The following is a 26,011-nucleotide window of genomic DNA, read 5'->3' on the forward strand; positions in this document are numbered from 1 at the left end:
CCCCACCACCAGGGCTCAAGAATGTCTTGTTTTCCTTGCGCAGCCAGAGGGAATAGTCGTTTGCTGGCTTTGGCAAGGCAGCTGGCCTCCGTCATCAGTTATGCCTCGGAAGCTGAGGCTGCAGGTCCCCAGGGTGGTCATTGTGGCCTCAGATGGATAGGAAGTGTCTGCATTGTGATGTGCTAATATAAACAATGATCGGTGTCTAGAGTGGGGGAGGGGAAGAAGGAGGGAGAGCCCCGGAGCAAGGCAAAGGCTCTAACTTGGCATCAAGCAGCTAGAGCCACACTGAGATTCTGCCAAGGAGATTTACTGCCCAAGGAAGCAGGAGATCTTTGTTGGTTTCAGGACGCTGTTTGTTTTCAAAATAATGGGGCCAACCAGCATTGTGTCTAGAGCCCCAGAGCACTGGTGTGGAATGTGCCTGTCTCTAAATTGGATTTCAGGTTATCTGTTACGGAAGTACTCTTGAAGCTAGAGTATGTCAGAGCCAGAAGGTCCCTTAGAGACTGTCTGGTCCAAGCACCTTGCTTTGTGTTGGATAAACCGTGCAGGGGAACACGCATGTAGAATTATTTTCTCAGCGGGATAAATTTGAGTGATTCCAGCCACTTAAACTTTGCAGCCAGTGGTAGATTTGATTATGAGTGAATGGGTGGGAGTTCTAAGAGCCATCCAGGGCTAGGACACCCAGCAAAGCTCATAAAACGCACATGGAGATCAACCCCTTCTCCTCAACCCAGAGTAGAATGAATGGTGCTGACCCAAGCATGAAGCCAGCTGGAAGGGACCTAAAGTCAAAGTGAGACACATGCTGAACAAAGGACAGCTAGGTCGAATGCTTCTAGAAAGAAACATGAAATGAAAAGGAAGAAAGATAAGGTCCTTCCTGAGTACAGGGCGGGACATAGAGACACAAGACAGTGACAAGTGCCCAGTGCATCTGTCTGCTTAGCTTTGAAACATGGCACATCTCTTAAAGGGGTAAGGCCACCCTACGAACTACATTTTGTTCTAGTGATTCTACAGTGGTTTGGTATCCTTCGAACCTACGCCAGATGGCCCCCGACCCACTGAGTGGCAAGGGAAGCTGGTCTGAGATGGCTTGCCACGTAGAATTCGCCCAGTGAGGAGACAAGGAAGAGAAGAATGGGCACTCGGAGGTAGACAGCCTCCAGTGAAATGCAGGCTCCTGAGTGACCTTGGGTGATTCATTTAGTGTGTGAAAACCTTAATGTCCTCATCTGTGAAGTAGGTATACAATGTGCCTCCCAAGACTGCTGTGAACAGTGACCAGGGTGACGCGCCTCTGGTCGCTAGCGTGGCATCAGACACGTCAGTGATGAGTACGTGTCCCCCCAGTATTGGTATTGAAGGATTGAATGTGTTAGTGCTGACTGAGGTCAAGATGGGCACAGAGAAGTCGAAGAGAAGCCAAGGGCAAGAAGCCAATCAGCAAGGACGATTATGGGAAGAAAGTACTGCAGAGGGAGGGACTTGAGGGCAGACTAGAAAAGGGAAAGTCATCAGATCCTCAGCCCTGCTTGACACCTCCATCAGAAAAAAGGCCCACCTCTCAAAAAGTGAGGGGTTGAGGTCAGACTTATGGAAGAGATTTCCTGACGGTGGAAGGTATCAAATGTTACTAGACAGAGAGTTTTTCTTGTCATCTGGGATTGTTTCATCAACCATTCCTGGAGCCAGAGCTGAATGAAATGCCACAGAGCCAACCCCACGAGCCCTTAATCCTGGGAATCAAAAGCAGCAAATGTGGGATCCAGTTGCCCCTAAAAGCTGTTTTTGCCAAAAGTTCTCAGCTATATCTGATGCATTGGCTCTTTTCTACTAACCGACAGCACTTAACAGAAGGGAGCAACTTAGGTTTTCAGCAATCTTGACCCTTCCTCTTGTAGGAATCGATGAAGACATTTTTTCATTGGCCCTTTAAAGCCAAGGTGGGTGAGGCAGTATCATCTCTCGATGTCTCCCTGCTGACCAGATCCCCCTGGAAACCCATGCTCCCATTCCTGAGCCAGGGAGAACAGGAAAGGACAGACTGTCCTTAGGTTAGAGGTCAGAAGGGCCCTTGTAGGAAGATCTTCCTGAACCCACCAATGTGAGTTTTGGCATCTAGATTCTGAGTTTTATCCGATATTAGGTCCAACCCCAGCCCTGAAGATCAGGGAGAAAAAGAGAAGCATTATCAAGCTTGTCAGGCTGAATCTCCACCTCTAAGAGGGTAGGTGACATCCTGTGACCCTGGGAGACTCTCATCCTCCACCGTGTAGAGGCCTAGAGAGAAATCACCTTTGTCTTGGAGAGTCTTCCTGGGTCTCTTTCCCCAGAGAAAGAAACTAGCCACCTTCCCTTGGGAGCAGTGGCCCCGAAAGCCACCAGCTGGATTGTCCTCCAACAGTTTTCCTGTAATTCCCTCCAGCTGCCGCTGACCACATTTTTCATAACCCCCAATTCAGGTCCAGCTTCTCATCCCGTAATGACACCACGTGTCACCCTGACTCCTCTTCAAGCTTTCCATGGCCTTAAGAATCCACTTGAGAATACTCTGGGGCTTCTTAATTCCTAGCCCAACTTCTTTCTCCAGCTCGGGCCTGAGTTTATCTGATGGCCACCAAGGAGGGATGGAGTCTTACCGAGCAGAAGAGGTTCACCAGAGCAGCTCACCAAGACACTAAGTCTTTTCCCCTTCGACACTTTTGCCCTTGGGTTTGGGTTTTTTTTGGTTTGATACTCCCAAAGCTGGCTGTCCGAAGGAGGGACAGATGGGCTAACCATCTCTAAGGAGGCAAGCTCGGAGAGCTCTCAGGACATGCTTTGGTGCCAAATGGTCCAGAATCCAAAACATAAGTGGCTTGTGACCTTGCCAAGTCTATGGATTTCCTTGAGCCTCAGTTCCCTCTGCTGAAAATGGTGGTGGTACCCCCACACACGTCTCCCCCGGATTGTTGTGAGGAGTAAGCGTGACTCTGACGCCTAGAGAGAGCTATTAGCACAGGCTTGGCCCCTCGGGCTTATACCAAACGCTGGCCCTGATTAGAGCCTCTGACTTTTAGGATGTTCTTCCCTCTATTTTTGAACTTTGGCTTGTTTCCCAGTAGCTTCTCTTCCTTTGGGATAATTCTATGGTTGCTAGCCCACACCCTACCAGTGCAGCATGGCTGTAACCTTTTCATAGTCATGGCTGCAACACGTCAAGGCCCCCACAGCGAGACTCGGCTCGTTTCTCCGCCTGCTCTGCTGGCTAAGTGTGCTCGTGCTATGGTGTGAATTAAATGTCCACGGGGTCGCAGGCTGTCTTCTGCCAAGTTGGTCCCTGTGTGGAAGGAGTATGCCAACCAAGCTGGGGCCGTCCACGTTGTCCCCGCTTCCCAGCAACGGACAGCCTCACCAGAGCCTCCTGCCCTGAAATAGCCTTCTCACAGTTCCCTTGACCTTGTGTTATCTGGACTGTTTGGGGGATTCCATGATAACGGGTGGGAGGAAGCTGCTGCTTTGGTATCCGGCTTCCTTGGTCCTGAGAGCTGGCTGCTACGAGGGTCATAGACGGTAACCGATTAACCGCATAATGGATTAACCCGGTCAGTAGCCACTGTTGTATATGTGTGTGCTGGTGGGACGTGTGAGGACATCTGCACGGGTAATAACATGTGGGGTATACGGTTGCCTTCTTTTTTGTTCCCTTCTCCCTTTACATTCATTCATCACACCAACACCTACTGAACGCTTGCTCTATGTGCCATGCATTGTGCCAGCCGTCTCACTAACTCTGCACACGTCTTATCATTTCTTCCCCTGACGAAAGCATAAAGTAGACTCCAGCTCTTTGAAGCGCACTCCGCAATGGCTAGTGGAGAGAAGCTGAGTGCCTCTAAGACAGGAGCCTTGTAGATCCAGCCAGGCACCAGCCTGTCCGACGAGCTCCTGTAGGGGACATCAGTTTCCCTACCACTCTGTCCTCATGGCCGGGACCCCTTAACAGCCCCCAGCCGGGAAGATGCCTTTGTCCCCACTCCAGGCGTCTCTGGTGGCTTCCAGCTCCTGGCAGCTCTGCCTGCCTTTCTCCCCTCGCTTCTCCAACTGAGCGTAAGACCCACTGCACCACTGGGTGGGCTCAGCTTCTAGAGTTAACTCTTCGTGTTTACAACCCTACACCTTTGGGCAGGGGTGTGTCTCCCAGCTTCCCCTCGCTTTGGGGTTCCTGGCTGGAAAACCTTCCCTCTCCTCCCTCCCACCTTACCCATGTCCATAGAGCTGCGCAAAAAGCTCCCCAGGAGAGGTGGGGTGCAGGTAAGGTGGGGTCCAGACTTGCATGTCCCAGTCCACAGCCAAACAGCCACCCCGGCCGTGTCGATCTCTGGGAGCCACCTGGCCTCCAATCCCCACGTGCACGTCACTGTCGGTGGACGTGGCTGTTCCAGCCTCGTTGAACTGTCGATCCGCTCCTCCATCTTGGCTGCCCCTTTCCACTCCCCCTCCCCCAGTCTCTCACATCCAATTAACACCCTCCCTCCAGCCCCCTCCCAGAGTCATTAGTGAAGAAGCAGAATGGTCTTGGCCCCAGAGCGATTTCCTGTCATCTCTGCTCATTCATTCTCTCCACGCCTCTGCTAAACCAGACTGTTCATCCGGGTCTCTGTGGGCTCCTCCCAGCTCCTTGTCTCCAGGGTCCCAGAGAGCAGGTTGTCTGTCCTGTGGCCCCAGTGCATGCCTTCTCACTCATCCACGGCTGCTGAGACGGCCTCCCCGGGGGGGGGGGGGGGGGGCACATTGGTCTCTGGGGTCCCAACACAAGATGCTCGGGGGGTCGACGGCACACTGCTCAGGCAACCCCCTCCTCCTTGCCCAGGAAGGCAGGGTTTACTGAACTGGGGAGGAAGCTGGACTCCTCTTGGCAGATCCTTTCAGAACTTGAGATGCTTACACACATGTGCCAGTGGGGCCGGGGAGCCCCGCGCTTCCTAACACACCTCTCTTAATGATGCGATGCCCCGGCCCTTGTTGGGGGTGGGGTTCAGCTGGGATGGTCTGGGGCTTGGTGCCTCTGAGGGTAACAGGGTAAGTAGGGGGCGTGATGACACTTCTTCCTAGCCTGACCGCTTGGGCCTCGTGGGTCCGCTCTGGGCAGGAGGCTTATGACGGCATCTTCTATCCTATTTCAGCGCGAGGAGTTGCAGAAAGGACCCCCAGCTTCATGTACCCCCAGGGCACGGCGAGCAGTCAGATGGTGCTGCGCGGCATGGATCTCCTGCTGGAGTGCATCGCCTCCGGGGTGTACGTACAGCCCGCATCCCCACTCTGGCCCCTCTCCAGGAGGATGGGGGGCGGGAATTTGCGCAGGGGCTCTTCGTGCCGCAGTCTGAGGGGGCGAAAAGAGACACAGACAGCCCCTAGCCGGGCTTTTGCAAAGCGTCATCATTCCCATCCCTTTCTAGCTGTCTTCTTTATGGGTAATGGACGAGGAAAGGAGACGGGGTAATGTCCTGCACGTGTGTTCACACCCGTGTGACTTCCCAGCAGTGCTCTCGGTGCTCTGTGGCCGAGCACCCCCTCCGTACGGGAGAGGTCCGCTCTCAGGGGAGCGTCCACCCTCCTGAGCGCCTGGACACTTCCAGGATGCCTGGGTGGCCCAGGCTCGGTGGAAGAGCAGCAGGCCCAGGGCTGGGGGTAACCCCTGTGTCCTGCTCGCTCCTCTCCCAGCCCGACGCCAGACATCGCGTGGTACAAGAAGGGGGGGGACCTCCCCTCTGACAAGGCTAAGTTTGAGAACTTTAACAAGGCTCTACGCATCACCAACGTCTCCGAGGAGGACTCCGGGGAGTACTTCTGCCTGGCCTCCAACAAGATGGGCAGCACCCGGCACACGATCTCGGTGAGAGTAAAGGGTACGTTGTGTGTATTTCTCATTATGATGATTTGCCAGCCCTGCACGCCACAGCGTACCTTTCCCTCCACGGGGAGGAGGGGGCGGGGGGAGTAGGAGAGACCTGATGGCACACTGGCTAGTGGCAATAGTGATCTGCCAGGGACAGCGTTACCCCCCCGGATGTGAGAGAGAGAGAGAGAGAGTGTGTGTGTGTGTGTGTACAGTGAGTATGAGGGGAAGGAGCTGCACCCTGACCATCCCCCTCCTCTCTGTGTTGCCTTGGGCTCCCCCCACAGGTGAAGTACCCCCATGGGCCATTTGGATTTCACACAGCCCCATTTCTTTCTTACATTTTGCATTCCCGTTCACGGTGTGTCGTCTTAGCTCTGTGCTGTCTGTGTACTTGTGCATGGTTTTTCTCTTAAAAATGGGGAGTTATCAGAGCACAGATTATTTTTTTAAAAGCCACCTCCCTCCCTCCATGGTGCCGATGGCCCATCTGACCTGTGGTGGGCAATAGAGCACGTGCCTTTATAGGTCCCGGCCGTGGGTGATGGGGTACACCAGTCCCTGTCAGCCTGGCGCTGACCGGATGATGGGGACGATGAGGTCTGATTCTGAGAGTGCAAGAACTTGGGAAGCCCTCGCTCCGTTGACCGGATGACTTTGGTTTCAGCGCTCCACTTAGACCAGGTTCTTAACCTTTTGGGGAGTATCAAGATCTTTTGAGAATCTGATCAATCCACAGGAACTTCTCAGGAAAAAAAAAAATCCCCATCTCCACATATTCCCAGTTGGAAGGGACAGCCAGTCTGCTCTAACCAAAGCCTGATGCCTGAGGTCTTTTCTAAATGGTCTGATGTCATAGCAATAGCCCCAGGATCCCGGGCTTGCTTTACTAACTGTCGCCTTCGGGTGCTCATCATGAACACCTGTGGGGCTCTAAAAGCATCCACTGCCCCAGCCTCCCCTGAGAATTCAGACTTAGTAGGTCTAAGCTGGGCCCCAGTGCCCATGTTTGTTCAGAGCTCTTCAGAGGAGTCTAACGGGCGGCCGCAGTTTAGAACTATTGTTCTGTGAACCTGAAATAGAGCGGGAAGCATCTGCGGAGCCAAGCCCACCAAAGGCAGGCTGGACTGAGTCGTCCCATGAGGATGAGCCCCTGGGCAGGTGGTAAGGGTCTGGAGCTGGCTCTTGGAGGCTCCTGCCTTCCCAGCGAGAGCCGGTCGGTGTCTCCTGCCTGCCCCCAGTCATCTAACGCCGCGGCCTGCGCTCCGCTTGTCTTCCAGCTGCTCCCTACTGGCTGGACGAACCCAAGAACCTTATCCTGGCTCCTGGCGAGGATGGGAGGCTGGTGTGTCGAGCCAATGGGAACCCCAAGCCCACTGTCCAGTGGATGATAAATGGGGAGCCTCTGCAGTGTAAGTAACAAGCTGTTGTCCCACTTGACTCCGCTGGGCCTCCCTTCAGAGCCTCCAGGGCCCCATCCCTATGCGCCGGCCCTGGGTGCACAGAAGGAAGTTAATGACTAGCCCCTTGGCCACTGCTTGGGGAGCATCCCAGCTCTCTAGGCATCTCAAGAGGCAGGAAACCTATGCTTATGTTCCCATATTTAGGGAGCATGTAACTCCCTTGGGTTTTTCTTGAATCTTGCTTTCTGCCCTAAACCACCACCCAGCCCAGTTTCCAGGTCTACAGAGATCCGGCCTCTGAGTTGGGGAGGGCCATGGAAGGTAGAGCAGAGCTCAGTAAGCTGCTGTGTTTAGTTACCCAAGCCCCACTCTCTGCTGAGGGCAAACCGAGAGCCAGGCTGGATAGGAGGAAGAACTGCCCCCTGAGAGCAGAGAAGCACTGATGCATTTCCTGGGTGTGCCCAGATTTGGGGAAACTGAGTCCTGCCTGCTGGCTGGAGTAAGTGACTGCAGGGCTCCTTCCGGCCAGGGCTCTGGGTCAAGTTTTCCCATCATAGTCTCTCCGGTTGCATTTACTTTATAAAATGTCCTTGTGGGTCTCTGAGACTGCCGGACGCCTGCACCATCTACTGCTGGGGGCAGAGCTCCTTCCCAGCCCATGACCTTGCCCTGTGCAGGAGCAGAGACGCAGAGGTTGCCCGCCCTCTGCTGTTCTCCCTGTCCTGACAGCACTCTGGGAACAAGGCAGACAAAGGCAGCAGACTCCACAGCGCCACAGAATAAATGCAGAGCCCAGGACTTGCCACTGAGCCCTGGCCCTGGAAAGGTCACCTGTCACTTACAGGGAGCGGCTGAGAAGAAAGTTGGCTCCACGAGAATTGCCAGGGAAGGAGGTGTTGAAGTTGCTGGCGTAGACTTCATGCCTTTGTGCTGAGTGCGGACTTGGGGGCGGGTGATAAAGATGCTGACCTGTCTTTATTTGCCTCCTGCTGATTCCCCAGTTCCAGGCTCAGACTTGCTGTCTGTGGCGGGGCGCCTCGGGGGCCGGACGCTGGGTGGCCCTCTCCCCACTGTGGCTACCGGCCTGAGCTATCCTGGATGCATTCACAGACCGTCCAAACCAAGTCACCTTGGCTCAGTCCAGAAACCCTACAGAGGAAAGTCACCTTCCCATGAAAGATGAGAAAAGTGGCGATTCCTCACGTTTCTAGAAAACTTAATTTATACCGCTCATTATCGTTCTTTTAGTAAAGCTCCTCGGAGTGGGAGAAGGATGGGAGTAATTCTCCAAAACTTGACAGATGAGGGAAATGAGGCCCAGATTTACTGATTTGTCCCAGTCCCGGATGGGTGTGTGAACAGGACTGAGAGCCCGCGGCCACTCCCCAGCCTCTGCTCTCTACATCCCAAGCCAGCTGTGCTGGAAGAGCTGCGGGAGGAAATAGCTTCTCTCGGTTTAGGACACATTTCTTGGGACGATCAGGTGGGCTTTGGCAAATTTAAGGACCCATTCAGTCTCGACAGGCATCAGCCTAAGGGTTTATGTGAATGTTTGAGGAATGCTCTGCTCCGAGGATGGGAAGGTGGTAGGTCTCATCCGGTTGTATATTCCTTTGTCCTTTTCAAAACCTTTAAGTATATGCAAAGTGTATTAAAATAATAAGAGCAATAGTAATCAGTGTGTGCTGGGCCTCTGCTGAGGAGGTTTTTTTTTTAAGATTTTTTTACTGGAGAGAGAGCAGGACAGAGAGGGAGCAGGGGGGAGGAGCAGAGGGAGAAGGAGAAGCAGGCTCCTTGCTCAGCAAGGAGCCCAGTGCAGGGCTTGATCCCAAGGCCCAGGGATCATGACTCAAGCCAAAGGCAGATGCTCAACTGACCGAGCCATCCAGGCGCCCCTGCTAATGACTTTAGACATGTAATAAAATCTCAGGTTATCCTCATAAGAACCCTGCAAGGGGGTACGTCATCCCCATTCTGCACACAAGGATGCTGGAGCTCAGAGGAGCTGATGACGCTGGAGGTGATGTGGCTGGAATGCAAACCCCTTTCTTGTTTCGACGGCTCACGCTCTCAACTGCATCTGCCCAACTCTCACGCGGGTCCTGCAGGGACTTACAGTCCCATCGGACAGGCTGAGAAAGCAGCCCCGGTGGGTTTGATGATGGGCCCGAGGTCACACAGCCAGGCAGCAGTGGAGCCAGAAGCCGCGTCTCCTGGGGGCCACCGGGGGCTGCTTCCTCCACAGCACCCCAGTCATCTTAGGGAGCCCTGGTCAGAGCCCCAAGGGCCCTCTACCCACCCTTCCCGTTTCTCATGAGGAACGTCTTTCCTGTCCGCAGCGGCACCACCCAACCCAAACCGTGAGGTGGCTGGGGACACCATCATCTTCCGGGACACCCAGATCAGCAGCAGGGCGGTGTACCAGTGCAACACATCCAATGAGCATGGCTACCTGCTGGCCAACGCCTTCGTCAGCGTGCTGGGTGAGCGCACCCCTTCCTCGCCCTTGGGGCAGCCTCCCTGGGGCTTGCCCCTGTCGTGGGCCCACCTTCTGCTCCAAAGGTCGAAGGTCGGCCCAGCTGGGTGGGATAGGAGGGCCTGGGATGGAGGGAGCATGGAGACAGAAGATGAGTTTGCCAGGGACGATGGGGAACTTCAGATCCATGGGGCTGGGCGTGCAGACGGTCGATTCCTTGCTAGGATCATGTCTCCAGATGACGGGGAGGGGCCCATCTCACCCCCTCCGTGTATCCAGGCCAGCTCTGCCTGCATTCTCAGCGCCCCAGGGCAGGAGGTGGTTCTGAGTACTGGGGTCACTCCTAGATCAGGGAGAGGGCAGGGGCAACCAAGAGATGTGCTGGGGTGCAGAGGGGCAGTGTCAGTAGCTGCTGTATAATCTGGGGAGACCCTTTGCAAAAGCTGGATTGCACACAGGGTAGGTCGAGGGCAGAGAGATGAGCTTCCTCTTCCCTCCCCTAACCCTGGGAGGCTTCTTAAAGGAGGGAGGTTGATGGGGGAAGGATTGGGGGGTGGTAGGGAGGGCTCCTGAAATGCTGCTGCCCTGCTGGGGCACGTGGAAGACCTGGGGGGGGGGTGGGGACCAGAGGAGGTAGGTCCCCCTAGCCAAGGTCCATTCTCCGGGAATTGCAGATGTGCCACCCCGGATGCTATCACCCCGGAACCAGCTCATTAGGGTGATCCTGTACAACCGGACACGGCTGGACTGTCCGTTCTTTGGGTCCCCCATCCCCACACTCCGATGGTAAGTTCCAGGAGACCAGGCCACGCCCCTGGGGGTCCTCGGCCCAAAATTGGTATTCAGTGAGACCAGGCAACCTTATGGGGTCCGAATAGGTAGGAAGTTGACCAATCATTGAGGTCAGCCCCCCTTAATGTGCAGAGGCAGAAACTGAAGCTCAGAGAAGGCCAGAGACTTGCCAGGGCCACCCAGCAGTGGGAGGCAGATCCCTGTCCGGGGGACCAGCCCTCTCTCAGTGTGCTGTGTGTTCTGCTGCTCTGTCGTGAGGTTTAAGAACGGGCAGGGGAGTAACCTGGATGGTGGGAACTACCACGTCTATGAGAATGGCAGTCTGGAAATCAAGATGATCCGCAAAGAGGACCAAGGCATCTACACCTGTGTCGCCACCAACATCCTGGGCAAAGCTGAAAACCAGGTCCGCCTGGAGGTCAAAGGTAAAGGAGAGGTTGGTAGGGAGAGGGCAGGTTGGGGCAGCCAAGGAAGCCATCTCTTCAAAGTGACTCCCACACGCCATTCCCTTTGACAACTCACTGCTTGTCCTGTTGACTCCCTAATGGGGCCCTCCCTGTGGACCTCTGTGTCCTCACAGGGCTTCCAGCTGGCCTGGGTGCTGGAAGGGCAGGATCCTGTTCAGCCCGGTCCACGTGGGATTAGAAAGGGAAGCCTGGGGCACCTGGGTGTCTCAGTCATTAAGCATCTACCTTCGGCTCAGGTCATGATCCCAAGGTCCTGGGATCGAGCCCCACATCAGGCACCCTGTTCGGGGGGGAGCCTCCTTCTCCCTCTCCCACTCCCCCTGCTTGGGTTCCCTTTCTGGCTATCTTTCTTTGTCAAATAAATAAATAAAATCTTTTTTAAAAAAAAGAAGAGAGAAGAGTGAGACCCCCACTAACACCCCACTACCACCCTAGGAAATCACAGGTTTCCAAACCAGAGAGAAAGGACCTGTTTCCTCCTTGGAATCGTGCCCACACACACACACACACACCCCCACCGTTCATGTAACTGAACGTTATCTCTGCCATTTTCCGCGGTCCATCTAACCTTTCATGCATGTCACGCCGTGTGGCCACATAGGGTGGTGGGTAGAGGCCACGCCAGTGATGAGCTCCCTCGGCTTCCCCCACAGACCCCACCAGGATCTTCCGGATGCCCGAGGACCAGGTGGCCAAACGGGGCACCACGGTGCAGCTGGAATGTCGGGTGAAGCACGACCCCTCCCTGAAGCTCACGGTCTCCTGGCTAAAGGATGATGAGCCTCTCTACATCGGAAACAGGTTTCTGCTCCTTCCTTCTCGAGTCTGGGCCCGTTTTCTTCCTCCTTGCCCTCAACACACTGAGGGAACCCGGGCATAAGGAGCTGCATCCTGCGTGTCCCCCAGGAACTGCTGCTGGGGGTGGGGTGGCTGTGCCAGGGGCTCCCCCATCCCACGTGCTCTCTGCCTCTCTCCTCCTCTTCTGTCTCACTCTCCTTCTGCCCACTCCTTTCTCTCATCCCTCCTTCTCTCCCCCTCTCCCCTCCTCCGCACTCCTCCTCCCTCCCTCTTCTGCTTTGAGGTCCCCTTGGCGCTCCGTCCTCAGCCCCGCTTGCAGTGCCCCTGTTGTCCAGCAGAGGGCAGGGCTGGCCCGAGCTGCCCGCCACTAGGGTGTTAGCTGGGGGTGTCTCAGCCCATAGGCACCTGGGAGGCTTTTACTAGACCACACCACCCTCCCGGGTCCAGATTCAAGTGGTGTGGGGGGAGCAGAGGCATTGACAGTGTCTAAAAGTCCCGACAGGTGTCTGTAATATGCAGTCTGTGATGGCGAGGACTGGTCCGAGCTGCTCCTTCCGCGAGACTCTTTGTCACAGCCCCTAACATCTCGGGGGGATGATGATGGTGCAGGGTCAGGCCTAGGGAGCAGCACGATCATCTGGCTTTTGCAGGGGCATACCTGACAGGCAGGCACAGGCATCCACACTCAGTGGGCACCCACAGCTTTCACAGCGCACCCTGCTCTGTGGCACCCACCTCCCTCTGCAGGAGACAGTGCAGAGGAGCCCAGGACACCCGGCCTGAGCCTGGGTGCACAGACCGGCCTGGACTGAAGGGACAGCTGGAAGTAGGGGAAGGGGAGGGAAGCCAGCCTGCCTTTTGGGGGGTGGACCTAACTGTACCCTCATTTGGGAGGGGGGCACAGTGTAAGAAATGCACAGAGAGTAGACACGGTAGAGTTTGAGGACATGAACAAGGGTCAGAGCCACTTCTGCTTCACCCACTTGCCTTTTCCTCTCCGTCAAGCACTGAAGAGCTCCAGGGAACGGTGAAGACCATGGGAGGGAGCCTCCTGTCCCCTGCCAGGGGCTGTGGCTGCCCAGCCCAGCCTGTGATGCTCCCCTCTCACCCTCCATCCCCACTCCAGGGAGACAGCAGGCAGGGCGCAGAGCTCCCCACTCCCCGCCATCGGCCCACTCACCCTCCTCCCCACCCCTCCTGGGGCCCTTGCAGGATGAAGAAGGAAGACGACTCCCTGACCATCTTCGGTGTGGCCGAGCGGGACCAGGGCAGTTACACCTGTGTTGCCAGCACTGAGCTGGACCAGGACCTGGCCAAGGCCTACCTCACTGTGCTAGGTAACAGCCATGCTCACACACGCTCTGACCCTCCCCCGTCCCACCCCTTCCCGATCCCAGAGAAGCGGTGGAGCCTGGGCAGGTCCCAGGCCATCGCCTGTGGTCAGCGGGCTGGGCAGACACAGTGATCTCCTCCTTCTGATCTAAGGGTTAGGAAGGCGCTCCTTTCCGAGCAAGCTGTGCCAGGCACCTTACCTCTGAGGGGAATCATTAACTCACCCAAATCCTCAACAGATGGATGCCTGAACGAGAGAGGGAAGGTGGACAGAGGACAAATTTTTTTTAGACACTGTCCAAAAATGTCACTGTCACAAGATCATTTTGATGATCACAAGATCATTTTGACCTCTGTACCCAGTTAAAACAATCCATCGTTGAAGGCAGATTGCATTTTGAGTTGGTCCCACCAACACCTTCGGCCAGCTTCCCTCTCCCTCCCTCCCTGCGCCTGTCTCCTGACGGGATTCTGTAGGGCGCCCTGCATTTAGCAAACCGATTCCATCATGGCTGCCTTGTGTCTAAGCCAGACTGTAAATATGGAGCCGACCTCAATCCCAGGGGAAGATCACCTTTCCCATCCAGGGAAGCACATGCCTGGGTGTCCCCTCCTCACCTCTGTCCTCTCTCGGGCGTCGTATTGCTGTTACTGTTGGTGCGCTCCATCCCTTTAGTGGCGGTGACTCACAGTTGCCGGGGATGGCAGACCCAGGCCCACGGGGGCATTGGGATGGGAAGGAGACAAGCACCAGCCACAAAGGAAGCTTGAGGGGTGGCAGGGGGTTTCTCCATGGAAGCGAAGTTGTGCCCAGAACACCTCTGCCCAGGGCAGCTGTTCAACCCTTGGCCACCTACTCCCATCCTTCTAGAACACCTGTAACCCTGGATAACTTGCTAACCTGGATAACCTATCTTACCTTGCAGCTGATCAGGCCACTCCAACTAACCATTTGGCGGCCCTGCCCAAAGGTAATTCGTACTAATCACAGGACCCCAGCCAGAGCCCTGTCCAGGTAGCAGGGAGAGTGGGGTCTGAGGAGGAAGGTGCTACAGCACAGGATGTGCCAGGGGGAGGCCACTCGCTGCCAATTCCGATGCCTTTCAAGGGCCCCGCCCTCTCCTCACAACCCAGCCACCACCCGACTCTGGGCTTCCTGAGCCTTTCCTAGGTGGGGCTCCAAAGTCCTCGGCTGCTGTTCCTCCCCATGCCTTCCTTCCGGCCACACTCAACACTTCCTGGTGGGGGCCTGTTCTCTCCCCCAGCTTCGGTCTCAGAAGCACGGAGGGGGCAGCTGGGAAAGCCCTCTCTTCAGATTACCCACAGCCCGGCTTGTTTGCAGCCCCGCCTGTGGCGGCACACCCCTTCCCAGCTGGCATCCACACGCGTGCACGCAGACGCAGACGCGGGCTCCTGTGACCCGCCTTCCCGATGCTCCCAGTAACCAGCCGGAGCACTGAGCTAACTGGCCCGAGCAGCCAGGATGGGGAAACATCCCGCATACCCCACCGGCAGTGCTGAGGTGGCCTCGTCCCCAGGCCAGGGTGGCCCTGGCAGCCACTGAGGAAGTCCAGTGAGACAGGGTCCCCCAAAAGTGCTGTCCCCAGCCCCATTTGGAGGCTTGATGGGGCTTCTCTGTCCTGCTGTCCATCACCGAAGCTCTGGACTGTGTCCCTACGTCCACCCTCGCCTGGTCCTCTGCTTTTGTCCCTCCCACGCTCCTAACCAGTCCACCTCGCTCGGCTCTCCCAACATCCCACTGAGCCCCTGCCCCCTCCAAGCCTTGGCACACAGAGTAGAAGGTAATTATCCTGAGAAAATGAGACCGGATCCCACACGTCCTCCCCAGTTTCCCTCCAGGTGGCCAGCATGGGTCTCATGGAAAGGGCAGCATTTTCCAAACGCTCACACCCTAAGAATAGCCACAGACAGGGGATGGGTTGGTCCCGGTTCTCGGTTCTCTCTGTGCCCTACATCCTTTGATGATTTTTTGAGGTGGTGGAATTTGAAGTCTCCTCTTTGTTCTTCCTCGGCCCAGGAAGAGGAACTGGGGTGGGCCCTGGGCTGACCCTTCCAGGAAGGCCAGGGCTGGTTCCTGCGGGTGCTGACCTCGGCCCGTCCGGGACCTATCGTAGGACAGTGTCCAAGGCCGGGGCCAGTGCAGGGACGGGCCGGCTCTAACTGGGGAGTCCCGTGTGGTGTCTTGTTCCTCTGCTGCCAGGACGGCCAGACCGACCCCGGGACCTGGAGCTCACAGACCTGGCGGAGAGGAGCGTGAGGCTGACCTGGATCCCAGGGGATGACAACAACAGCCCCATCACAGGTCAGCCCAGGGCCCTGCGCGCCAATCCAGAAAAGAGGGATGGACGGCAGCCTGGTTACTGGTAGCTGCTGGAGGCCTTGCCCTGGTTTCTGGTCCTGCTTCCCTCTTACCTGACGCGTGCCCTGGGCTATTCGCGGAGCACATGGAGGCCTTGGCTCCCCTTTCAGTGTCTGGGGTGGGGGGATTCTCCCTGTGCCTTTGTCTCCCCAAGGGAGAGTGTAAAGACTAGTGGGAACCGCGCAGGAGAACGTCACCGAAGTCTGCTACCTCAGCTCCCAAACAGCGCTGTCTTCCTTGCCTACTCAGACTACGTCGTCCAGTTCGAAGAGGACCAGTTCCAGCCTGGGGTCTGGCACGACCATTCCAAGTTCCCGGGCAGTGTCAACTCTGCCGTCCTCCAGCTGTCCCCATATGTCAATTACCAGTTCCGGGTCATTGCCATCAACGAGGTGGGCAGCAGCCACCCCAGCCTCCCCTCCGAGCGCTACCGGACCAGTGGGGCGCGTGAGTACCCGAGGGCTGATGGCCAAGGCGTTGAACCCAGCTGCCCTGAGGTCCCACTGAGTCCCCCCAGTTCCTGGCCACATGAACGTGGCGGGCCATTTAACTCCAAGGCTGGACTTCCTGAGCTTTGAGACAAGGAATGACAGCAACACTGCCTGCATCCCCGGGCAGTTGGGAGGCTTGGGTCTGGAGATCCGGTCTGGGTACCTACGCGATGTCTGACATATCGTAAGTGCCCAGTAAATGCTCACTGCAGTTATTACTAATATCCTTAATAATTCTGGATCGTCTGCTGTACAGGGAAGCACTACGGCAATGATTTGCCATAGAAATACATAGTCTGGTGTTATCTCAGATTTCTTTCCCTATCACACTTGGGTAATTTAGATTTCTGAAAATACACCCACTCATTGCGAGTGGTGCTGCTCCCCCAAAATGCTGAATGCCAGGGATAAGCCGACCTCACATTAAACTTACTTAGTGGCTAATCCAGGAAGGGGATAATCCACATTGCGTTGGCTGTTGGGACCATCCAAAGTGCAGAAAGCCTTGTGATAAATGCTGTCTAGTGAGGGATTAAAACTCAAAAGAAGTTAGCCCTGCTGGGTGAGGGTGGGGGATGTTCAGTCTCAGCTAGGAAGGCACGTCCTCCTCAGGAGAAAACCACGGAGGAAGTTCAGTTGCCTGTGGGTCGGTGTGCAGAGAGATGCTGAGGAGGGATGGCCGCAGAAGAGGCTGGTCGGCTGGGAGGGAGAGAGGCCCTGGTAATGCACATTGGACTTGAACTTTGCACCCCCCTTGGGTTCCAGCCCCTGAGTCCAATCCTGCCGACGTGAAGGGAGAAGGCACCAGGAAGAACAACATGGAGATCACGTGGACGGTAAGGGTCCCTCCCAGCCCATCTCCCGATGGGCCCGCTCTCTTGACCTTGAGCGCTGGTAGCCCTTTTGCTCCGTATATGCCTGAGGCCCCAAGGCTGCTCTCTGCACTGGACATGCAGGGCCCAGACAGGAGCGTTGTCTAAGAGCAAGATTTCAGACTGGAGACAGGAGCAGAGGTGACCGAGGAACATAGGCAGCTCGTCTGGCAAAATCAGAGAGTACCAGCAAGGAAAATGGACTTCTCTAGGAGAAGGAGGGTGTAGAAAAGATTTAGCTTAAACATCGGTGCCTAGTGTTACTGTGTCCTGGGGTCCTCCCACTGGAGATGGTTGGGGTTTGGGTGCAGGGGAGACCAGCCCCCAAGCTGCTTTGAGTGCAGGCTTTCTTTTAGTCCAGGAAGGAACGAGAGGACGTAAAATCAACTCTCCGGGCCAGGTTTGAAAAAAAATAATCCCATCTTCATCTTGGCTCTCTGACTGTTTTCCAAACGAGAATTGGTTTGTGGTCTCAAAATGAGTTTTTTCCAAAACCAGTTCCAAGTCTGAGAGATGCACATTCAGCCATGGAAATATTAACATTTCTGTGCTGTCGCCAGGAGTGACAGAAGCAGGGAGATACAACGTGTGAGATCATGGCTGTCCCCATCTTCTGGGGACCCAATCTCACAGCAGCCTAGGTAGCTGAGCTGAGCCCAGATCCAAAACACTGGGGCTCATCTTCAGGGCCTTGCAAGGACCGGCTCCTGGTCTACAGCTCTGGAGGGAACTGCTTCCTGGACCAGGCCCTTAGGGAACAAAGAGCAGAGTTGTACCCAACCTTAGCTGCTGGGCAGGACAACATAGTCACACATGGATTCAGTAGAACCCAAGCCAGTTCTGTAATTTTGAGTTCATTGGCAGCCGGCATGCTGTGGCTAAACCAAAACTCATCCTTCTCCGACGTCAAAGAACATTCTGTCATTTTCTTGTTTTGTTCTGCTTACCGATCGGTCACGGGAGAGTCCTGTTGAACATAAATCTTTGGCTTCCTATGCACTTGCAAACGTGGGTGGCTCTGGGACTCAGAGAGACTAGGTCTCGGGTGAAAACTGTCACAGAAAATCTACATGCCGCTGAATTCGTAAGACTTTGGGCTTTGGAGGACTCAGTGTGAGGATGGCCTGCTCTCCCAGTGCCGCAAGGGGGCGGTGCTGGGCAGATTGGGGCAGGGTGCAGGCTGTGGGTAGGTCTGGGCTCCACCCCTGCCCTCAATCTCTCCCTGCTCAGCCCATGAACGCCACCTCCGCCTTTGGCCCCAACCTGCGCTACATCGTCAAGTGGCGGCGGAGAGAAACTCGAGAGTCGTGGAACAATGTCACAGTCTGGGGTTCCCGCTACGTGGTGGGGCAGACCCCCGTCTACGTGCCCTATGAGATCCGAGTCCAGGCCGAAAATGACTTTGGAAAGGGCCCTGAGCCAGACACTGTCATCGGTTACTCCGGGGAAGATTGTGAGTACCCTCCCCCATCCCCCAGCCAGGATCCTCCCAGCCAGGCTGCTCACAGCCAGCCTCGCAGCCCAGGAACCTCGGGGTGGGTCATGAGACTGCCAAGAACATCCTGAGAGGATTGCTGGTTCCCAGGAAAGAGAAATTCCCTATGGTGACCTCAGGCAGACAGGCCCCTGATAATGTCGGGAGCCGAAATGTTATCACCACCGGAAAGGTAGTTAGAATTACTGAACATCATCAGCTAGTCCAATACTCCCATTTCATGGATGTGAACACTGAGGCCCTGCAAGGGAAAACCATTGTCAGTATTACCCAATAGCAAATGTCAGGCTTGAAAACAGAAGCCAGGCCTTCTAATCTACCTGAATGTCAACCCTTACTAGTGCCAAGACTCCAGGACTCTCCCTCCCAAAGAGCCACAATCAGACTCCTCCAAAGGAAGCAGGGCCACAGGCCAGACTCCTCCCTGGCTCCCCAGGGGAAACCTCGAGAAATAGAGGTCTCCAGAGCCCCAGACTGGAATAACCCAGACCAGCTACCTGCTGGCATCCCAGTGTTGCTCTTAACCCTTGGAACTGAGCATGCAAAGAGTTCTTTGGAGGCTAGCCTTGGTAAATCAACAAGATTCCGGGCATGTATGTAGAAGTATATCCCTGGCTTTGAAGATGGCAGTGGCCTTCCTGTATCCCACACAGTAATTCAGTAGGCTGCTGAGCAGAGCAGGAGGGCCAGGGGGGCCCCTCCCAATCAGGGTGATCCGAGAAAAGATCACGTAGGTAGGTGGAGAGGAGGACAGAAGGAAGGGAGGAGAGAGTCTTGGGGACCCCACTGCTGGGGTCAAGAGTAGGGCCCGTGTTGTGCCTGACAGCCAGGTGGGAAGAAGTGAGGCAGGGGGCCCGTGCACCACTTCCCTGGAGGTGATTATGGACTGGACCCATTTGGGGATAAGTGGATAGTATCAGCAGACTCTGTCCACCCTGCTCCTTGTCTCGTGGTGGCAGACACGTCCAGACAGGAGACTGGCAGGAACTGCTGGCTGGTGAGTATGGAACGAGTAGTGCTAGTCGTGGACTTCGTGGCCCCGCCCACAGTTCCCACGGCCCCCTCCGCCTGTGCTCTGCTACCAGAGGGGCGGGGCAGAGCTATACTGCAGCAGAGTGTGATGAACAGGGGGAGTGCGGGTCTCCCTCTTCAGAGGGTCAAGAATCAGAATCCCCTCCTGAACGAGGTTAGGGCTACTTCAGCCTGGCTGACATTTCCTGCAGGGTCTTAGTGGGAAATGAGTGTCACTCAGAGGGGACTATCTCTAATGTGAGGATGCGGTTCCAGGGAAAACAGCAGGGTATCAGGAGCCACCCAGAGGACTAGCAACAGCAGGCCCAGTATAACACTCTGAGCCTTGAAGGGGCAGCGGATGGGGGAGTCCCCACGAGCAAGAGGTAGAACCTTGGGTAGAAAAGTGTAGCAGCCCTGCAGCCCACAGAGAGGTGGCCAGAGGACCTGGTACCTTCCTCTCCTCCTGCCCTGGGGTCTCCCATTGGCCTTGCCTATTAAGCAAACCCCTCCAGGGGCCTGTGAACAGGGGGAGGAGGGCAGCTGTCACAGTCCGGAGAGGGCAGCCTGCCGGGACGCAGAGCAGGTGGAAAGGGTAGTGCATGGGATGGGCGAGCAAACGGAGGCTGCTCAGCTGGGAGGCTAGCAGATAATCTCCCTCTAAACGTGGGGCGCATCTCTCCCAGCCTTGGCCTGGCCTTCCCCCACTCCCCAAGGGCAATCTCCTGGAACAGTCCTGGCCTCATGGAGTACCCCGTGACTAGAGTGGGGTGGAGGCACCGGCCAGCCGAGAACAAGTCCGAGGGGCCTCTTGAGTCCAGGGGCCAGCCCCGCTTGCTTAACTGGCTCTCTGTCCCAACGCATTGCAGATCCCAGGGCTGCACCCACTGACGTTAAAATCCGAGTCCTGAACAGCACGGCCATCAGCCTTCAGTGGAACCGCGTCTACCCCGACACGGTGCAGGGCCAACTCAGGGAGTACCGAGTGAGGAAACAGCTCCCAGCCCGGCCTAACTACCCGGCTTGCTAACCAGGGCAAGGGGCCAGCAGACGCGGGCCACAGGCTGCTCGGAAGGGGTTCTAGGGCTCGCTGTGGGATCCAGAGTTGATTCAAGATGATGTCCTGTTCAAAATAGCCCCAGAGAATGATGATGCGGGTATCCCCAGATGTGTCCTGCGACAGCAGGGCTGAGACACTGCTCAGCGGACAGCCACACAGAGGGCGCCGGGCTCGGGTGGATGCCGCGCGTGGCCCGTTGCGCTCCTCCACCAGCGAGCGCACACACCTGTGTCTTAGGAGAAGCGTTGAGGCCCCACTGAGCCGCACCGCTCCCCTCTCCTCGCGTTCCCCGCCAGGCTGCTTGCCTCACCGGGTCCGGTTTCATGACACCCAGGCAGAGCCTCCAAAAGGTGTAAACACCTTCCCCGTGTCGCAACCAACTCCGGATTACCGGGCCTGTGGGTTACCGAGGCCCTTGGCTGCGCCGGGTCTCCCTGCCTGCGGGCAGTTTCTGCTCACATGTCTCTCCTCTTGGAAGAGGAGAGGGGAGAGTAGAGAGAAAACCAGGCTCTGCCAGGCTCTCCCTTACACGGAGCTTTATTCAAAACGTGTCTGGGAGGTGATGGCAGCTGTAAGCGTGGGTTAGTGCAGGTTCTGTGACTGGGACGTCACTGAGAGTTGGCTGATGGACAGTCGGAGGCAGAATGGCGGGGATCCGTCTCTCTGGGGCCATGGATTCGGTAGGCAGGGGAAGGCAAGCAAGAAAATATGTGCGCTTGAATGAGCTCCTCCCCAGCACTCGTACCCTTAACCGACTTGCCCGGAGAGTTTTCTGGCTAAAGCTCCTACTGGGTCCCCTTCTAAAGTGTGGGTTTCCGCCTTCCTTAGCCATTTGGAGGCCCAGGTGACGCTGGTGTGACAGCCTGACCTGGGCCACCTTCCCTACCGCTAACTGTACCTCGTGTCCCAAACTCTCTCATCTACCCATAACCCTGCCGCCTTCCGAAGGCCACCCCATCCTCGCTCTCGCCACCAGGCAGCCTGCTGTCCACGGACCTGGACATGCATCTAGCTCATTCTAAAGGGCTCCAAACAATTTTAAAAGAAAGCGTTTGACTTCAAAGGATTAAATCAGCTCTCCTATTCAGACTTCTGGGAGTAACCTGTCCTTTTCAACTCCTGCCTGATGCCGAGCTAAACCATACTAATCCAACTCCAGGCGATGTGGCCTTTGAGCCCAGAAGAGAGCTTTCCATGCCCGGACCCTTGGCCCGTGTTTGTGGTTCCGGCATGGACTCCTTGAGCAACTCGTTCCCTGGCTTGGAAATCAGGGGCCTTTCTACCAGAAACTTTGGCCAACTTGCCTATTTTCCAGAGAGCCCATGTGGCTCAGGAAGTGATTGAGCCCCAAACCCCTGTTTCCTGTTTGACAGCAGTTCGTACTTGCTAGGGGTCGAGGACTGGGGCCTCTCGGGCCGCTCCCCCAGCCCTAGGTGGGGCTGCTCAGGGCACTCGGGACTCGGAGCCTGTGACAAGCAAAGGGAAGACCAGTCACTCCCAGAGCCACTAACAACTAACCCAGCTCTGCCTGACCATCCCCTCACCGGCCCGCCTCTGTCCCGAAGGCCTACTACTGGAGGGAGAGCAGCTTGCTGAAGAACCTGTGGGTGTCTCAGAAGAGGCAGCAAGCCAGCTTCCCTGGTGACCGCCCCCGTGGCGTGGTGTCCCGCCTCTTCCCCTACAGTAACTACAAGCTGGAGATGGTCGTGGTCAATGGGAGAGGCGATGGGCCTCGCAGTGAGACCAAGGAGTTCACCACCCCGGAAGGAGGTAGGTCTGGCCTGCAGCTCTTCGGGGTGGGGGCAGGACAAGGGCCTGGGCCGGACAGCACAAGGTGACCTCTGCATGAGCCCAAGGCGCCGGCATCCTGCGAGCCGTTCCCAAAGTGCTCCATCCCCGGGCTGGCCTGCCTGACAAGACGCTGTGTCTCAAGAGAAGACCTGTGCCGCCTGCTGACAGAATTGCAGACGGGCCAGCAGACGGACCCCCACAGCCAAGGGCGCTACGGGAACCCAGGCCACCCCCACCTTTGGAGGCCGAAGCACCGTCACTCTGACCACCAGAAGCACCGGCTTATTCCCCAGCATCCCGGACCTTCAGAGTTCTCTCAGCACTGTGCTCCAGAAGCTTCTGTCAGGACAGCTGGCCCATGTGTGCGGTGGCCCTGCAGGGGGCGCCCTGCCTGCTGCTGGTTCCGGGTCCCCCTGGGCCTGGGAGGCAGACACCTGTGAAGTTCACCATGTCCTGCTGCACCGGCTCAGCGTTTGCTATGCCCTCTTCTGTTTCTCCTCCCTCCCTTCTTAACCGCCTTCCCCCCCATTTTACTTCTCTTCCTCCTCCTTTGTTCTTCCCTCTTATTTCTTTATTCCTACCTTTCCAGCCCCCTCATTTTGCGTTTCATCTCCAGCCTCTCCCCGTCGCTCCCGCTCCTGGTGCCCTGTCCATGAGGCCCACCTTGGGCTGCTTTCTCCTGACCCCTGAACCCTGCATTCTCAGCTCGGAGGCCTGGGCCTGCTGCTGGGCCCCATGGTGAGGAACCTTGTCTGAGACTGGGAACCACAGCTTCTGTGCCCACAGCTCTGGTTGGTTCCTGCTGGCTCGAAGGCATCTTTGCAGGGACAGAGCCTAACGTGTGCTGAATCCACAGTAGCTGCTAAAGGAAAACCTGACTGACTTCTTCCGCATTTAAACAGAGTCTGAGCCATGCTTGTCCTAAATGGGGAGGAGATACAGGGGTAGGGAGCAGCATCCTGGATGGGGCGAAGGGCTCTCGTCCCCCCTCTGGTTCCCGTGGGTTCTGGCTTAGCAGCTGTCCCACATGGGGGTTGCCCCAGGTCAATGCCTTCATACTTGTGCTCTGTTTTTTTGTGTCTCCTCATCCTGCCTCTGCCCGCCCCTTCTTTTCCCCTGCCCTCTCCTCCTTCCCCAAGTACCCAGTGCCCCCAGGCGTTTCCGAGTCCGGCAGCCCAACCTGGAGACAATCAACCTGGAGTGGGATCACCCGGAACACCCCAATGGCATCCTGATCGGATACACGCTCAAATACCTGGCCTGTACGTTCCACGCTTCCTTCTCTTAATCTGGGATTCACAAGCCCCGTCCTCACCATTTCACTGAGTCGAAGTAGAAAAGCTTGAGGTAGCTCAGAGTGCCCTGCAGAGGGCTGGAGGTGCCGGGGAGAAAGTTCCCCTAGAGGATTAGGGGAAGCAGAGACACCCCCCCACCCCCGTCCTCCCCATCACCTCCCCCCCTCCCCCGCCAGCACAGCTCCTCCTGCCAGGAGCTTCCAGTGTAATGAGGGATTCAGCCCTACCCTTCGGGGATCTTAGAGTTTCCAACACCTACAAGTGAGTCTAGGAAAGACCGTATTTGTGCCTCATCAGACAGGATACATTACACACAGGGGAATCCACACAGCACTCGGGGAAGCTAAACCAGGTACCGTTTATGTCAGGAGCCCAGGTAGGGAAGACCTCACTGAAAGAGCTTAGTGTCCCCCTGTCCGGACAGCAGTGTCCTTGCATTTGAGAAGCTTCCACAGTGGCCGATGTTGTACCTCATTGGGAAGCTCAAAGGGCCAGGTGTTGTGCTGTGGACGATTTTAATAGCCAGCTGCATGCTTGTGTGCTGTTCTGAATGATCTCTGGCCTGACCGTCCCCCTTTGAGGTATACTGAATAGGCCTTCTACAAAGGAGGCATTAATGAACAAAAGCTCTAGTGATTCTGCCCTAGTTGTGTTTGAAAGGAAGAAAGGACCTTAAAAGTTTTGTCCTTATTGAAAAGGCCTGGGGATTATAAACTAAATCTTTCAGAACCCGCTGCATAACTTTACAGTGAGCTGGAGATAATGAGATCAGTGAAAAAGCCTGAGCCCTGGGGTGTCCTTGAAGAGCTGGAAAGTTTTGCCCGGGTCTCTGCCCTTGAACCCCAATCTCCCAACCCCCGGGTCATTAAGGTCCTGGGGCGAGCTCCCCTTGTTCTCTTTGCAGCAGGGTCCGGAAGGCTTTCTCCTTCCAGCTGCAGATGATATAACCTATCACGGTCACTGCTGCTCAAGTTCAATTTCACTTACCTATCTCTCCCCAGTTAATGGAACCAAATTAGGAAAGCAGATAGTGGAAAACTTCTCTCCCAATCAGACCAAGTTCACGATGCAAAGAGCAGACCCCGTGTCGCGCTACCGCTTTACCCTCAGTGCCAGGACGCAGGTGGGCTCTGGGGAAGCCGTCACCGAGGAGTCACCAGCACCCCCGAATGAAGGTAGGTGCATTGCAGTAGCCTCGGGGGTGGAAGGTCCCGGCTAATTCCGATGCCTAGAAATACACCCTCACCTGGCCTTCTGGCCGCCAGCCTTCTGGGCTGGAGTGAAAATAAGGCTGCAGGTCCTCCAGCCCCCGCACGGGATACCAGAGAACCCATCCCCTATGCTGAGAGGTAGGTGTATCTGGAAAACTCAGATCTTCTTAGACAATGGCACTCAGACCTGACCCGCACTTTGCCTTGACTTGCTCAGCTACTTAACATCTGTCACCTGTCCTCCTTGGGGGGATGGGGGACAGGAAAGAGAGCCTGGGTCCATAGTAGAGACAACATGAGGGAAAGCATGTGGGAAGTAAAGGTGCTAATGAACTTCAGAGAGCTGCGGCAGTGTTCGCCCATGGTGGGGGAGGGGGACTGCAGTGCTACTAAGGATGCAGGGGGACGGCTCGGCTCTGGGATACCTCTTCGGTGGGCACACGGAGCCAAGGAGAGAGGGAAGCAGCCTCGATCGACGCTACTCGCCAGGAGCGTGAGCACAGCAGGTGTCAGCCCTGCTCAGAGCCTGAGCTGGGTGGGGTGTCAAGCCGTGCGCAGGGAGGGCGTTGGGAAACAGCCCCTGGCCAAGCCAGCTTTCCTGAGAGCAGCTCTTGGTTCAGCTCTTGGCTCCTGGCGTCTTCCTAGCCCCGGAGCATCCCCACTGGGCTGCGCCTGCCTAAGAAGGCCACTAGAGGGGACTCCAGGCCCACTCGTAACCGTGCTGGCACCTGGAACATCCAGGATGCCAGGCTGTAGGAGGAGACCTCGTTTTCCAGAGGTGCAGTGGTGTGTTCAACAGCCGTTTCCTGAGCATCTGCCACGTGAGGTCTGAACACGGTGCCAAAAACAAGGGACATGGTCCAGGAGGGGAGAGCCACAAGAATATCTCCTTGCTGTCCCACGTGAGGAATGTTAAGTTGAGCTGAGGCAGGTGCAGTGGCCATGCAAAGGCTGGGCAGAGGAGAGGTCCGTTTTGCAAGGGAAGAGGCGGTGTGAATGGGGATTCTAGAAGTAGACAACAGGTTACTCTGTGCAGTGCTTGTCCCAGAAGCTGAGGTCTGACGGCCTGACCCTGGCCCACATTGGACCTCCCAAGCACCTCTTCCCCACCCCAGCAGAGCCTCAGGGCTTCTTCCTCTGGGCCTACCAGGCCTGCTGCAGGGACTCCCAGCTCAGCTTCACAGCCACCCTGCATCCCTCCCCAGCCCTGCCCATCGTCCCCCTCCCCCTGGGCCAACAGGCCAGGC

The 26,011-nt window shown here is 56.3% G+C and overlaps 1 protein-coding gene across 18 annotated transcripts in view; it reads left to right on the forward strand.

Annotated features, from left to right (window-relative positions):
- NFASC (neurofascin) overlaps nucleotides 1-26,011 on the forward strand; it is a 178,454-nt gene that overhangs the window by 122,853 nt on the left and 29,590 nt on the right. For 9 of the 18 annotated variants that reach the window (XM_059145864.1, XM_059145870.1, XM_059145875.1 and 6 more), the window contains 17 exons: nucleotides 5,178-5,289; nucleotides 5,716-5,900; nucleotides 7,171-7,302; nucleotides 9,633-9,776; nucleotides 10,444-10,555; nucleotides 10,820-10,986; nucleotides 11,682-11,829; nucleotides 13,039-13,163; nucleotides 14,085-14,129; nucleotides 15,380-15,481; nucleotides 15,788-15,985; nucleotides 16,795-16,865; nucleotides 18,132-18,354; nucleotides 20,277-20,392; nucleotides 22,033-22,237; nucleotides 23,398-23,520; nucleotides 24,555-24,728. In XM_059145864.1, coding sequence (XP_059001847.1) covers nucleotides 5,178-5,289; nucleotides 5,716-5,900; nucleotides 7,171-7,302; nucleotides 9,633-9,776; nucleotides 10,444-10,555; nucleotides 10,820-10,986; nucleotides 11,682-11,829; nucleotides 13,039-13,163; nucleotides 14,085-14,129; nucleotides 15,380-15,481; nucleotides 15,788-15,985; nucleotides 16,795-16,865; nucleotides 18,132-18,354; nucleotides 20,277-20,392; nucleotides 22,033-22,237; nucleotides 23,398-23,520; nucleotides 24,555-24,728 — 2,382 coding nt within the window. The remainder of the gene's footprint in view (nucleotides 1-5,177; nucleotides 5,290-5,715; nucleotides 5,901-7,170; nucleotides 7,303-9,632; nucleotides 9,777-10,443; nucleotides 10,556-10,819; nucleotides 10,987-11,681; nucleotides 11,830-13,038; nucleotides 13,164-14,084; nucleotides 14,130-15,379; nucleotides 15,482-15,787; nucleotides 15,986-16,794; nucleotides 16,866-18,131; nucleotides 18,355-20,276; nucleotides 20,393-22,032; nucleotides 22,238-23,397; nucleotides 23,521-24,554; nucleotides 24,729-26,011) is intronic. The other 9 variants (XM_059145866.1, XM_059145869.1, XM_059145878.1 and 6 more) reach the window with 3 other exon arrangements.

Source organism: Mustela lutreola, chromosome 14 (assembly GCF_030435805.1).
Source record: "Mustela lutreola isolate mMusLut2 chromosome 14, mMusLut2.pri, whole genome shotgun sequence".
In the NCBI taxonomy this organism is placed as follows: domain Eukaryota; kingdom Metazoa; phylum Chordata; class Mammalia; order Carnivora; family Mustelidae; genus Mustela; species Mustela lutreola.